The sequence below is a fragment of the Tachyglossus aculeatus genome, chromosome 4 (genome assembly GCF_015852505.1).
Source record: "Tachyglossus aculeatus isolate mTacAcu1 chromosome 4, mTacAcu1.pri, whole genome shotgun sequence".
NCBI classification, from domain to species: Eukaryota; Metazoa; Chordata; class Mammalia; order Monotremata; family Tachyglossidae; genus Tachyglossus; species Tachyglossus aculeatus.
In genome coordinates, this window is record NC_052069.1 from 85,472,499 (window position 1) to 85,488,364 (window position 15,866).

At 42.2% G+C, this 15,866-nt stretch overlaps 1 protein-coding gene across 2 annotated transcripts in view; it reads left to right on the top strand.

The window, feature by feature from the left end:
- The window catches only part of STK3 (serine/threonine kinase 3), a 363,087-nt gene that overhangs the window by 268,446 nt on the left and 78,775 nt on the right, over positions 1 to 15,866 (top strand). For both annotated transcript variants that reach the window (XM_038745400.1, XM_038745401.1), the window contains one exon: positions 5,225 to 5,400. In XM_038745400.1, the coding sequence (XP_038601328.1) occupies positions 5,225 to 5,400 (176 nt within the window). The remainder of the gene's footprint in view (positions 1 to 5,224; positions 5,401 to 15,866) is intronic.

Here is a 15,866-nt window from a genome sequence, read left to right on the forward strand (position 1 = left end):
GTCCCACGTGGGGCTCACAATCTTAATCCCCATTTTACAGATGAGGTACCTGAGGCACAACAGAGGTCATGGGTTCTAATCCCACATCCGCAGCTTGTCAGCTGTATGACCTTGGGCAAGTCACTTAACTTCTTTGTGCCTCAGTTACCTCATCTGTAAAATGGGGATTAAGACTGTGAGCCTCACGTGGGACTTGTCACATAGTAAGCGCTTAACAAATACCAACATTATTATTATGTCCTAAACACAACTCCTCATTTTCCCACCCAAACTCTATTGTCCCCATGTCTTTCCCATCAATGTAGACAGCCCCACAATCCTCCCTATCTCACAAGCCTGTATCTTTGGCATTTTTCTTAACTCATCTCTCTCATTCAACCCACATAGTCTGTCACCAAATCCTGTCAGTTTACATAGCTATAGAATTTGCCCTTCCTCTCCTTCCAAAATGCTACCACATTGACTCCAGCACTTATAATAAATAATAATAGCATTTGTTAAGTGCTTACTAAGTGCAAAGCACTGTTCTAAGCGCTGGGGCAGATACAAGGTGATCAGGTTGTCCCACGTGGGGCTCACAGTCTTAATCCCCATTTTACAGATGAGGTAACTGAGGCACAAAGAAGTTAAGTGGCTTGCCCAAGGACTTATCCTATCCCACCTTGATTGCTGCATCAGTCTCCTTGCTGACCTCCCTGCCTCTTGTCTCTCCCAACTTCAGTACATACTTTACTCTGCTCCCTGGATCATTTTTTAACAAAAACGTTCAGTGTATGTTTCCCCACTCCTCAAGAACCTCCAGTGGTTTCCCATCCATGCCCTTGTCAAACAGAAACTCATTACTTTAGGTTTTAAAGCAATCAGTCATGTTGTCTTCTCTTACCTTACCTCTCTGATTTCCTATTACAATTAAGCTTGCACACTTTGCTCCTCAAATGCCAGCCTACTCACAGTATCTCGATCTTGGCTCTTCTTGCCCATGTCCTGGCCTGGAACTGCCTCCACCTTCACATCCAACAGATGATCACTCTCTCCTCCTTCAAAGCGTTAATGAAACATGTCTCCTCCAAGAGGCTTTCCCCAACTAAGCCCTCATTTCCTCTTCCCCAACTCTTCTGCATGACCCTTTCGCTTGTATTTGCCCCCCTTATTCACTCCGTTCTCAGCCCTACGGAATTTATGTACATTTCCTTATTTTCTTTTTATAAATGTCTGTCTCCTCCTCCAGACTGAAAACTCTTTCTAGACTGGAAACATGTCCACCAACTCTGTTACGTTGTACTCTCCCAAGCGTTTAGTACAGTGCTCTGCACACAGTAAATGCTCAATAAATACAGTTGATGGACTGATTGAGGAAGAGGATCGGTAAATGCTTATGGCAGGATATCCCCTCCATACTTACGGGAAGGATGGTTGTGTCGTCTACAGTGACGGCAAAGTTCGGGAGAGCATGGGGTTTTAGGAGGGAATAAAAGGAGCTCAGTCTTGGACATGTTGAGTTTTAGGTGGTGGGAAGACAATCCAAGTAGAGATGTACTGAAGGCAGGAGGAGATGCAAGCCTGAAAGGATGGAGAGAGAACAGGGGAGGAGATATAGATTTGGGTGTCATCTGCATAGAGGTGATAGTTGAAGCCTCTTATGTTACCTTGCTGCTCCCCTACTACAACCTAGCCCAAAGTTAATTGACATTAATTGGCAAGTAATTGCAATTACTGTACCTCCATCTCATGTATCTCGCCGCTGATCTCCTGCCCACACCCTGCCTCTGGCTTGGAATGCCCTCCCTCTTCATATTCATTCATTCATTCAATTGTATTTATTGAGCTCTTACTGTGTGCAGAGTACTGTACTAAGCACTTGGTAAGTACAAGTTGGCAACATATAGAGACGGTCCCTACCCAACAGTGGGCTCACAGTCTAGAAGGGGGAGACAGACAACAAAACAGAACATATTAACAAAAAAAATAAATGGAATAAATATGTACAAGTAAAATGAATAGAGTAATAAATATGTACAAACATATATACATATATATGGGTGCTGTGGGGGCGGGAAAGAGGTAAGGCAGGGAGGATGGGGAGGGAGGGGAGGGAGAGGAGGGGAAGAGGAAGGAGGGGGCTCAGTCTGGGAAGGCCTCCTGGAAGAGGTGAGCTCTCAGTAGGGCTTTGAAAGGAAAAAGAGAGCTAGCTTGGCAAATGTGCAGAGGGAGGGCATTCCGGGCCACGGGGAGGATATGGGCTGGGGGTCGACGGCGGGACAGGCGAAAATGAGGCATAGTGAGGAGGTTAACAGCAGAGGAGCAGAGGGTGTGGGCTGGGCTGGAAAAGGAAAGAAGGGAGGTGAGGTAGAAGGGGGCGAGGTAATGGACAGCCTTGAAGCCAAGAGTGAGGAGTTTTTGCCTGATATGTAGGTTGATTGGTAGCCACTGGAGATTTTTGAGGAGGGAAGAAACATGCCCAGAGCGTTTCAGCACAAAGACGATCCAGGCAGCAGCGTGAAGTATAGATTGAAGTGGGGAGAGACAGAAGGATGGGAGATCGGAGAGGAGGCTGATGCAGTAATCCAGTCGGGATAGGATGAGAGATTGAACGAGCAGGGTAGCAGTTTGGATGGAGAGGAAAGGGTGGATCTTGGCGATGTTGCAGAGGTGAGACCGGCAGGTCTTGGTGGCAGATTGGATGTGACGGGTGAACGAGAGAGCAAAGTCAAGGATGACACCAAGGTTGCTGGCTTGTGAGATGGGAAGAATGGTAGTGCCATCAACAGTGATGGGAAAGTCAGGGAGAGGGCAGGGTTTGGGAGGGAAGTTAAGGAATTCAGTCTTCGACATATTCACTCAACAATTACACTTCCCACCTTCAAAGCTACCTTGAAGCTTCCCACTTCCTACCTTGAAGGTACATCTACTTCAAGGGGCCTTCCCTGACTAAGCCCTCCTTTTCTCTACTCCCACTACCTTCTGCATTCCCTTGACTTGCTCCCTTTATTCATCCCCCTTCCCAGCTCCACAGCCCTAATGTACGTATGTGTAATTTTATTTATTTACATTGTCCATCTCCCCCTCCATTCATTCATTCATTCGAATTTATCGAGCGCTTACTGTGTGCAGAGTACTGTACTAAGCACTTGGGAAGTACAGGTTGGCAACTTATAGAGACAGTCCCTACCCAACAACGGTCTCACAGTCTAGAACGGGGAGACAGACAACAAAACAAAGCATGTGGACAGGTGTCAAGTCGTCAGAACAAATAGCAATAAAGCTAGATGCACATCATTAACGAAATAAGTAGAACAGTAAATATGTACAAGTAAAATAAATAGAGTAATAAATCTGTACAAATATATATACAGGTGCTGTGGGGAGGGGAAGGAGGTAGGGCCGGGGGGGGGGGGGGCGGGAGGGGAGGAGGAGAGGAAAAAGGGGGCTCAGTCTGGGAAGGCCTCTAGATTGTAAACTCGTTGTGGCAGGGAACATGTCTATTATAATGTTATATTGTACTCTCCCAAGCGTTTGGTACAGTGTTCTGCACACAGTAAACACTCAATAAATACGATTGACTGACTCCCTCTCACACCTCCTTCTAGTCCCCTCCTTTCCAGGCATCTCGCTAAATCACCTGCTTTCAAAATCTTTCCTCTCAACTTGTATCTCCGACCCATCCCTTCTTTCCTCCAAAAGACACTTGCTTCCTCTCTTCATCTTCATCTTCATCTGACTACTATTTGATAGCTTCTTCTTCTCTGCCTTTAAACATGCTCACATCATCCATATATTAAAAAGGGCTTGTAGATTGTAGTTTCTTCATGGACAGGGATTGTGTTACCAATTGTACTGTACATTCCCAAGCTCCCATTACAGTATTCTTCACACAGTAATGTTCAATAAAAACCTTTGATTGATGTGAATCATCAGTCAGGTCCAGTATCTAGACGTGCCTTGGGATGAGTCATTTTCCAAAGGGTTTTTCTGTTCCCCCGTCAGTGATGTGGTTCACATATGGATGTGGGTTCTTAAAACACGAGACACACACAGACTTTCCATTTATATAAGAAAGGAGATAAAAAATTACTAAAGCCAAAGATAGTTTCAACTTACTGGGTAAATAACAGCAGTCAGCATTTGCAGGTTTACATCAGGTAACAAAAGAGCAACACTGCCAGACTAATTCCTATTCCTAGAAGCTCCTGAATTATTATTTTTTAATTCAGCATACAGGATTCTTCATTGATTTTAGGCAAAAAAATGAAGAAAAGGGAAAGTGCTGCCCAAAGGACTGTGAAAAGGTGGAGGCTTTTAATTTTTTTCACATCTCCAAAATGTATAAAATGACCATTTGGTATGGAAGGTAGGAAAGCAAGATGGAATTGAAGGTAGAATAGGGAAATCAGTAGTTAAAATACATTTTTGAAACACTGTATTTAGAATCAGAAGAGCCTGATGGAATGCTCTGACAGTCTAGCTAAGTTTTTTAGAGATTAAAATTCAGTTCAGCTTTATAATATGTACTTTTAAGAGGTGAACTGTACTATTCAACAGCTCAGGACTCCCTCAGATCAAGAGTTAAACCACTGATTTCAAGAGGGGACTTGAAGACCAGTTACATAATTACAAATATTCTGATTTAAATTGTTTCTCTAGCAAGATAAAAGTATCTGGAGTCCCTATACCTGATGGCATCGCCATAAACCCAGCCAGTTCATTCAGGAATTAGGCTGGAACCAGGGCAAAATGTTCAACAAAAAGAATCCAGGGATTTAGGGATTTTAGCAAGAATGGGAAGGTGTGGTGGAGTAGAAGCTCGGAAGGAGGTTTTGGTGGAGGAATAACACATGGCCAAGTGAATGACCCAGGAAGTAGAGTCCATGGAAGGCCAAGTTCCTTTTGAAAGATTTAATAATACAGATTCTAGGCCAGGACAGGGCATTTGTCACTGGAGAATAATACCACAACCATACATTTAAAAAAAAAATCATTTTAAATTTTGGCTTCTGGTTTCTCTGCAGAAAAAGACCCCAAAATTCATGTTGCTTATGTAGTGTTTCCCAAATTTAAAAATATTTCATTTTTCAAATGTCCTTCTATCTTTTACTTTATTTGACCGCAGTGCATTTTTGTTATCCTTTGTTAGCTATGGTGAATCAGGAAAATGATCAAACTCAAATTTATTTGATAGTTTATAAAGTACATTACTTTATATTTCATTATATTCTTTTTCATTAAGGAAATGCAACTTCACCACAAGTGCAACGGCCATCTTTCATGGACTACTTTGATAAACAGGATTTCAAGAACAAAAGCCATGAAAACTGCAACCAGAATATTCATGAGCCATTCCCCATATCCAAGAATGTTTTTCCTGATAACTGGAAAGTTCCTCAAGATGGAGATTTTGACTTTGTAAGTACATTTTCACTGATACTTTTTCACCTTTTACAAGCATTATATACTCTTGTAATTGTAACATATTTTCTCATAGTCTCTATAGAAAGGTTGGCACATTCAAAATTGACTCTCCGTCAATTGTTATGATTAAAATATTCTGCTGAGTCTCGTTTTAAATATATAGATTTTCCTGCCTGGGGCAGAGCTTTAAAAATGGAATTAGCAGGAAGCTGATAGTTTTCCATTTTATTCATTATTTGCCAAGTTAAGTACTGTAAAATTTAGTATTCACCCTTTTCTGAATAGAGTTTCTTCTTTGAAGGTCAGAATTTAAGAAGATCATTGACTTGGAGTTTCCCAGATATGCAAATGATTGGACCTTTACACTGTGAAGAATAAAATTCTTCACCCCAGTGACATATTTATCATGCCTAGGGCTGCACTAGGCTGATTGGAGCAGAAAAGCTGACAGTTTCCAGCTCCAGGCTGGGGAGGTTAAAGTTTGAAAAGTGGAATTACTGCTGCCCTTAAATTGCCTCCCGCCTAGCTGACCCCAGAGTGGCATTGGACCCCAAAACGAAAGCTAGACTTGGGGAGTGGAACTACCTAATAATAATAATGATGGTATTTGTTAAGCGCTTACTATGTGCAAGGCACTGTTCTAAGCGCTGGGGAGGTTACAAGGTGATCAGGTTGTCCCACGGGAGGCTCAGTCTTAATCCCCATTTTACAGATGAGGTAACTGAGGCACAGAGAAGTTATGTGACTTGCCCAAAGTCACATAGCTGACTGTTGGCGGAGCCGGGATTTGAACCCATGACCTCTGACTCCAAAGCCCGTGCTCTTTCCACTGAGTTACGCTGCTTACCTGTAGCTGCAGGACCCTGCCCTTCCCTCCCTATTCCTGTCCACTGCCTGCAGTATCTGGGATATCTGAGGTGGGAAAGATGGATCGAGAGACAGACAGGCAAGCAGATCTCCTGTCCTGAGAGCTAGAGTGTCTAGTTAAGGAAATGGTGAAAGTCTTGGCTAGAGGCCAGTTCAGTTAGAGTGCTTTGAATGGCATTTTTCCAAGTAGAGTGCATATTGAAAAAGAACGCTGGGTCCTCTAGTCTTGGTCTTGTGATAGGTGAACAGTGAATTTTTTTCTATTTTATTGGCCTTCCTAAACCCATCATTGTTTAATATACCTTTTATAGCATGCAGGATGTGAAGCAGAGTAACCAAAGTACCTCACCCATAAAATTCCTCTTCTAAGAAAATTAAGGCAACATACTAAATCAGTAAAGGCTTTGAAGCTTCTCTCCTTTTCCTTGTGTACGGTACTCAAGTGTCCTATCTATCTTTTCCCATAATCTTAAGAGTGGGGGAGTGGGTCATCTTCCTTAATCATTGCTAAACAAAATCAAACTCTTCATCATAAATGGGGTATTTCTTCACAGACCTCATAAAGATCTTTGGGGAAGAGCAATTAATGTATATTTTGTGGATCCCGAGAATGTAAACTTTTTCACAATCAAATAAGTGCCTAATCAAATGCATCATTCATTGGGAAATAACTATTATTGTGTTTATTTTAAGGCTCTTATATTGCTTACACTTAGACCAATTTCCTGTAAATTGCTAGCGAGTACATATGGACAACATTAATACAAGATCGTAATTGGCCAGTGTAGCCTCATAATGCTAAATTATACCTACTGTTGTTCTTTTCTCAAGAAGTAGAAAACAGGGGTGGGGAAACAGAAAAAAACTAATTCTATTGTTGAAGGCCTGAAAGAGGTCTTTAACACAAGTGGCTAGAGGAATTGCATAATACACTTCTTTCTTTATAGAAAAATCAACATTAATGATTTAGATTGGTGACACAGACTTTAAATCATTCATGAAAACGATAAATAATGAAGAACCTTCGGCATAAAACAACTCTGACTTGCCTCTGTTGGAATAATTCTTAATGACACTTGGTTTGGGGCTCTAATAGGAAGCATCAAAGGCACTAAAAATACTGTTAAGAAGATCAGATGAAATTATTCAGTTTTATAATATAATGTCAGCACTGCAGGAACATCATTGCTGCTGCCCATCAAAAGAATATTGTAAGTCTCCCCATAGTGGAGATGAACATCCTGATCTGGAAGATGATTGCATAACCTCTTGTTAGGACGGGGGCCCAGTTATTTTGGTACAACACCATATTCATTAATTCATTCATTCATTCATTCCATTGTATTTATTGAGCACTTTCTGTGTGCAGAGCACTGTACTAAGCGCTTGGGAAGTACAAGTCAGCAACATATAGAGACGGTCCCTACCCAACAACGGGCTCACCATCTAGAAACCCAGCCGTGGCATTTGCCAAGTGCATAAGAAAGGTCAATAATAATATCCTAATGTGGTTGATATCTAAGTGTAGAATTCAAAGCAGTTGCCTTTAAAGCCCGGCGAGGTTTCTTGCTGTTTGCTGTTGGTAAGAGTGAAGCATTGCTCTATTTGGTAGTAATAGTTATAATGGTATTTGTTAAGCGCTTCCTATGTGGCAAGCACTGTTCAAGGTGCTGGGGTAGATACAAGCTAATCAGGTCTCATCTCCACAACATCGCCAAGATCCGCCCTTTCCTCTCCATCCAAACCACTACCCTGCTGGTTCAATCTCTCATCCTATCCCACTGGATTACTGCATCAGCCTCCTTTCTGATCTCCCATCCTCCTGTCTCTCCCCACTTCAATCTATACTTCACGCTGCTGCCTGGATCACCTTTGTGCAGAAACGTTCTGGGCATGTTACTCCCCTTCTCAAAAATCTCCAGTGGCTACCAATCAACCTACGCATCAAGCAAAAATTCCTCACTCTTGGCTTCAAGGCTGTCCATCCCCTCGCCCCCTCCTACCTCACCTCCCTTCTTTCCTTCTCCAGCCCAGCCCGCACCCTCTGCTCCTCTGCCGCTAACCTCCTCACTGTGCCTCGTTTTCGCCTGTCTCCCCCTCGACCCCCAGCCCAAGTCCTCCCCCTGGCCTGGAATGCCCTCCCTCCGCACATCCGCCAAGCTAGCTCTCTTCCTCCCTTCAAAGCCCTACTGAGAGCTCACCTCCTCCAGGAGGCCTTCCCAAACTGAGCCCCCTCCTTCCTCTCCCCTTCCCCATCCCCCCCACCCTACCTCTTTCCCCTCCCCACAGCACCTGTATATATGTTTGTGCAGATTTATTACTCTATTTATTTTACTTGTACATATTTACTATTCTATTTATTTTATTTTGTTAATATGTTTTGTTTATTGGCTGTCTCCCCCTTCTAGACTGTGAGCCCGCTGTTGGGTAGGGACCGTCTCTATATGTTGCCAACTTGTACTTCCCAAGCGCTTAGTACAGTGCTCTGCACACAGTAAGTTCTCAATAAATACAACTGAATGAATGAATGAAAGGTTGGACACAGTCCCTGTCCCACGTGGGGCTCACCGTCTTAATGCCCATTTTACAGATATGCGGGAACTGAGGCACAGAGAAGTTAAGTGACTTGCCCAAGGTCACACAACAGACAAGTAGTGGAGCTGGGACTAAAACCCAGGTCCTTCTGATTCCCAGGCCTTTTTTTATTCAATCGTATTTATGGAACGCTTACTTTGTGCAGAGCACTGTACTAAGCGCTTGGGAAGTACAAGTTGGCAACATATAGAGACGGTCCCTACCCACCAGTGGGCTCACAGTCTAGAAGGGGGACACAGACAACAAAACAAAACATATTAACAAAATAAAATAAATAGAATAAGTATGTACAAATAAAATAGAGTAATGTTCTATCTAGCGGCGCTGGGGTTTGAATAACTTCTTGAGTTGCACTGCTCTCCCCAGATGGAGATAGGATTAGAAAAGTATCTCTATAAACTACCTGCCTCACCCCAATGGGGTTCATCAGGGGAGTGTAGTTGGTGGGATTAATTTATGGTGCCAAACCAAAACAACAACCTTCCGTAATGATAAGAAGTAAGATTTGTGTTGCAGAACATCACTAAAAGACACTGAGAAGCACAGGAGAGCGGCACTTGTTGCATGTGAGCTATCCAGATCGAGGTGATGTCATGGGATATACTGAAATCAGACTTCCTGGAGAAGGAAAGCTCTTGGAAAGAGCATCTGGTTAAAATTGAGAGCGATCTTACTTCTGCTAAGCAACATTTTACAGCTGCAGGCTTAGCATATATATTTCAAGCCTTCCATACCTATTAGAGGCATTGAGTACCTAATGACCCCCTGTCATTTTCCAAAACAAAAGTACCTTGCTGCAATTATCAGGGTGTTGTGCGCCCACTGTGAGTGACATTAATGGGGGATGAAATAAATTCCATTAAGCTCTAGAAAGGCTCGTTGAAGCAAACTGATTGTCAGGTGAGACCTAAGGGAAAGAGCACAGGCCTGAGAGTCAGAGGACCTGGCTCTGCCACTTGCCTGCTGTGTGACCTTGGGCAAGTCACTTGAAGTCTCTGTGCCTCAGTTTCCTCATCTGTAAAATGAGGATTCAATGCCTGAGCTCCTTCCTACTTAGACTGTGAGTCCCATGAAGGTCAAGGGCTGTGTCCTACCTGATTAACTTATATCTGCCGCCTGCCCTTAAAACAGTGGTTGACAGTAAGTGCTTAACAAGTATAATAATGATTATAGTAATAAATAGTGATGTTGGAAATTAGAGAAGAATTATTGAGTAACACAGTATTGGAAAGCTAATAGCAATTGTTCCCACCCAAACCCTGACTTTCCCATCACTGTAGACAGCACCACCATTCTCCTTGTCTCACAAGCCCTTAACCTTGGTGTTGAGAAGCAGCGTGGCTCAGTGGAAAGAGCCCGGGCTTGGGAGTCAGAAGTCATGGGTTCTAATCCCGGCTCTGCCACTTGTCAGCTGTGTGACTTTGGGCAAGTCACTTAACTTCTCTGGGCCTCAGTTCCCTCATCTGCAAAATAGGGATTAAGACTGTGAGCCCCACGTGGGACAAACTTGATTACCTTGTATCCCCCCAGCGCTTAGAACAGTGCTTGGCACATAGTAAGCACTTAACAAGTACCAACATTATTATTATTATTATCCTCGGCTTATCTCTCTCTTCAACCCACATATTCAGTTTGTCACCAAATCCTGTCTGTTCAACCTTCACAACATTGCTAAAGTCACCCTTTCCTTTCCATCCAAACTGCTATGACATTAATCCAAGCACTTATCCTGTCCCGCCTGGATTACTGCATCAGCCACCTTGCTCACCTCCCTGTCTCCTGTCTCTCCCTGCTCCAGTCTATACTGGCCTTCGCTGCCTGGATCATTTTTCTAAAAAAATGTTCAGTCCATATTTCCCCACTCCTCAAGATTTGCTAGTGGTTGCCCATCCATCTCTGCATGAAACAGAAACCCCTTACTGTTGATTTGAAAGCAGTCAATCAACTTGCCCCCTCGTACTTTACCTCTTTGATTTCCCAACATAATCCAGCCCGCACACTTCACCTCTCTACCCCCTGTATCTCAATCTCATCTATCTTGCCACCTATCCCTCATGCATGACCTTCCTCTAGCTAGGACTCCATCCCCCTTCACATCTGACAAATGATCCCTCTCCCCACATACCTTTCAAAGCTTTATTAAAAGCACATCTCCAAGAGGCCTTCTGTGACTAAGCCCTCATTTCCTCTTTTTTTTTAATGGCATTTTATTAAGCGCTTACTATGTGCAAAGCACTGTTCTAAGCGCTGGGGAGGTTACAAGGTGATCAAGTTGTCCCCCGGGGGGCTCACAGTCTTAATCCCCATTTTACAGATGAGGTAACTGAGGCACAGAGAAGTTAAGTGGTTTGCCCAAAGTCACAGAGCTGGCAATTGGCGGAGCTGGGATTTGAACCCATGACCTCTGACTCCACAGCCTGTGCTCTTTCCATTGAGCCACACTGCTTCTCTTCTCCCACTCCCTTCTGCGTTCCTCTTACGCTTGGATTTGCACCCTTTATTTACCCCTACCTCAGCCCCACTGCATTCACAAAATGGTACTTAAACAGATTAGCTTCCCCCTGGGAAGGAAGTCTTCAGGAATAAGTTTCTACTTATTCTGCTAACTTGTGCTTAGCAGAGCTTTCGGTCACTCACTCATTCATTCATTCATTCAATTGTATTTATTGAGCGCTTACTCTGTGCAAAGGAGTGTACTAAGCGTTTGGGAGTATACAGTATAAGTGTACTCATAGTAAGTGTTCCATGGTAGAGGAAATAGCAGTTCTGCCCTGGCCAAAGTACTGGGCCTGGAGTTTGACAGTAGAAGGGTCTCTCCCCCTTCTCCCTCTTTACTTTCCCTTCACATTTCTTACCTTGCCTCTTTTGCCTTTCTTCCTTTCCCCTTTTCCTACAGTTTGTTTGTCTCCTCCCCTCTCCTTCCACCTTGTCCACCGCCCCTTCCCCCCTGCCAAAAAAACCTTGAACTCATCTTGGTTTGCATCCCTTTCAAAATCTTGCTCACCTTAGCCTTGAATCCTTGTTATAAGATGGAAGTCATTTTGTAGTTTAACCTACATTTTTATTTGAATACCTTACAGTATTGAGACAGAATGAGAAGAGCATCACAAAACGGCCTAATATAGCACCTGATTCAAAGTAGAAGCAGTATAGTGTAGTGGATATGGCATGGATTCTTATCTCGACTCTGCCTCTTTTCTGCTGTGTGACCTTGGGCAAGTCACTTCACTTCACTGTGCCTCATTTACCTCATCTATAAAATGTGGACTGAGACTGTGAGCCCCGCATAGGACAGGGACTGCGTCGTCCAACCCAATTTGCTTGTATCCACCCCAGTGCTTAGTACAGTGCCTGGCACATAGTAAGCACTTAACAAATACCATAATAATAACAATTATTACTATTAGGACTTAGTTGCAAATGAGAGTAGAAGTCAGTAATTCCACGGTGCAAAAGAAAGACCCAAGATACCATCGCTGCTAAGGCATGTGAGCAGGTTATCTTCAGAGTGGATAGACTATAAGCTCTTCCCTGTAGATGGTAAGCTCCTTGTGGACAGGGACATGTCTACCATGTCTCCTCTGTTGTATTGTACTCTACCAACTTAGTCCAGCTCTCCGCACAGGTAACACTCAGTAAATGCCATTCACTGATGAATCAGTAGTCCATTCTCCTGTAACGTGTGCTTTCCCTCTGAATTCTGGAAGAAATACTGTTGAGGAAATTAGGGAACATTCTTCCAACAACACACGGAGGTAATGCAGTGTGGTTTTATAAGAAATGAATGAGACATTGGGCAAGGCATGCATATTCAAGTTTGAGGTTTTCATAATGCAGAGTTCATCGAAAACTACCCCTCCTCCCACCCCCACCACACCCCAATGTTATCAGAAAGCTGATTGTTTTCATGCTCATCTTTTATGCCTGGGAAGTCATTCTAAAAAGAAAAGCAGGCATTTGTTTAATCTCAGAGAAGCAAAATATATCTTATATTCAAAAATGGAGTGGGGGGGAGGGGGAGAAACACTTTTTTTATCTTTCCTAGCAATCAGTGTAATTCCTCTTAGAACAGAATGTAGCCAGAAATGTCTTTGGCACCTGTGAAACAGATGTAGAGAGTAGGAGGCATTCCTCATCTTGAGACATTGTACCTAATGTAATTTGTATATTTTTTCTATTAAATCCTTAACATTTGCCTTTTGCTCTTCTATGAAATGCCCTGTGTTAAAAGTATTGTGGAAACGTACATTAAAAATCAGTGTTTTTGTATCTTCAAGCAAACAATTCAGTGTGAATATCATAAAATCATAAATGAGACTAATAATCACCAAATTTGGGTGTTTGATTAAGCTGGCCTATAAATGTTATTTTCACTGATGAAATCAGTGGTTTTGAACTCTACTTAAAATATTTTGCTTGCTGTCTGCAAGATCTGAAACACAATGTGAAAGGCAAATCTGTTTATTTCAGCACAAATATAATGTTTCAGCCTTTGATCAAATTATTTCCAAACAGCCATGATATCCAGATTGTTTAGTATTAAACAGAAAATGTGTAGATCATGTTTTCCAGGAACTACAGAATCATTTTCAAATAGATACATTTTGAACAACGTAAAGATTTTGGAATAGGGAAAAAAAGTTGGAGAACCATCTGCTACCCATGGTAAAATGCAGTAGTTTCCAAGTAGAAGAACTCAAAAATGACAAATTTTTTGAAGTTATGACAATAGGAATGTTACATGTCTACCCTTTTCATAACTAATAACAGTTTTTGTTGAGTTGTACTAAAACTGTGTTATCATTTTTAAGGACATGAACTAATGTGCTCTTAAACCAAAAACAATGAAGTAATTAGTGCTGTCAGTGGTGATTCATTTTTAAAGCACCTACAGGTTATAAAATCCCATATTAGTTCACAATAGTGTTAGATTAAAAAAAAATCATCATGGCACCTGAGCTCACAAAGATAGGTAAGGAAGACAAAAATGCATTTCGTATGCACATGTACACCGAAATCTTATTTCTTTGAAAAATATGTTGAGGTGTGGAGATCAGACTGGTAAGTTTAAAATGAATGACGTTAGGGGAATATCCTTGAGTAGGCGGGCATTGGGATATAATTAGAAATAAGATTTTACATTTTGTTCATTGCTTGGTAATGATATAAGTGGTACCCTAGATTTCAGTAAGATGACAGCTCACAAATTAGCATTTTTCGGCTATTTCCGGCATTGCTTTTTGGCTGAAAAACATTTTGGAGAAGAATTGATATGTTCTGGAGAAGAGTTGATAGTGTAGATTTGGAGAAAGGCACTTGCCTTTTTATTCTGGGTACCTAAGAGGTTTGTCAGTGTGGCTTATGTTTATATATTGGATGGGTTAAAAATCATGTTTTGTTATGCCTCTACCTCTGGTGTTATCATTTCTAGGTTTAACTATGTCTTTCCTCAGGACCTGTTGTCAAGTTCTTTGCCTGGGAAATCAAAGCAGGGAGCGATCCCGGGCCTGCTGTTCATAAACAAGCAGTCATTCATAGCTGTCATTAATAGCTCCAACAAACTGATTTATTTAATGAGCACAGTCTATTACTACATCTAGGGCTAGTATCCTTAGAAAATTCACATGGATGCATATCGATTACCAGTTGCTGAGTTATTTAAGAAGGCCAGAATAATGTGTTCAGACAGTCAGTCGTATTTGTTGAGTGCTTACTGTGTGCAGAGCACTGTAGGACTGTTCTAAGCCTTTGGGAGAGTACAATATAACAGACACATCCCCTGCCCACAATGAGCTTATAGTCTAGACGCAACTCTCAATTAACAGCAACAGAGGAAGTGGTTAAAGTATAGCAGTACGAGCCCCAGAAGAGGGCAAAGAGATATCTTGTTTGCCAACTCTGGACCTCATCCCTCTAGTCTGTAAACTCGTCCCTCTAGGCTGTAAACTCGTCCTGGGCAGGGGATGTGTCTGCTTATTGTTACAATGTACTCTCCCAAGCGCTTAGTACAGTGCTTTTCACACAGTACGAGTTCAATAAATACGATTGAATGAATGATTGAATGAATGAATCCCTCTCCCAGGCAGTCAACTTGCAGTATATGCGATTGGGCCTGAGTCTGAGATGATGAACATCTCAAGGTAAACTGGGATGAAAAATGTGAAGCAGCACAAAATATCTACAAGAGATGTAGAAAAGCTCATTCTAAGCTTGTGATAGTAGGACTCTAGTCAGTCACCCAGTCATATGTATTGAGGGCTTACTGTGTGCAGAGCACTGTACTGTGCTCTTGGGAGAAGACAGTATAACAATAAGCAGACATTTTCCCTGTCCACAATGAGCTTACAGTGTTCTACTCGTAAAATATGACTGATTGTTCAGAATGAGAGAGTCTTTTTCTTCCTAGTGTGAAGGAGCAGTGTGGGCTAGTGGAACAGGCATGGACATGGGAATCAGAGGTCCTGGGTTCTAATCCCGGTTCTGCCACTTGCCTGCTGTGTAACCTTGGATGCTTAACTGTTCCATGCTTTCATTTCATCTGTAAAATGGAGATTAAATACCTGCCCTCCCTCATCTTAGACTGTGAGCCCATGTGGGACGGCATCCAACCCGGTTATCTTGTATCTACGCCCAGCACTTAGTGCAGGGCTTGGCTGCACAGTAGGTGCTTAAATACCATAATAGCAATGACAATCATAATTATTATTAATGCATTGAATATCTAGAAATAGTCTCTGTGAATTCTTCTGCATTTATGTCTGTTGAAAAATCCTCACTGATTAAAAAAAAAGACTTCTCAATTCAATTTTCCTCTCCAGCAAGACAGATCTTAGTGATTACTTATACCAGGGAAGCTGGCTGAAGACTCTCTTCTACGTGCTTCTTAGTTGAGAAATGTTTTGTCCGCTTGCATTCATCGTTCTGAAGACTGGAAAATGTCTTTTTAATGTAGTGAAGCATTAAAGCATAGTCTCATAGCTTTGCTTTGCATTAATTGA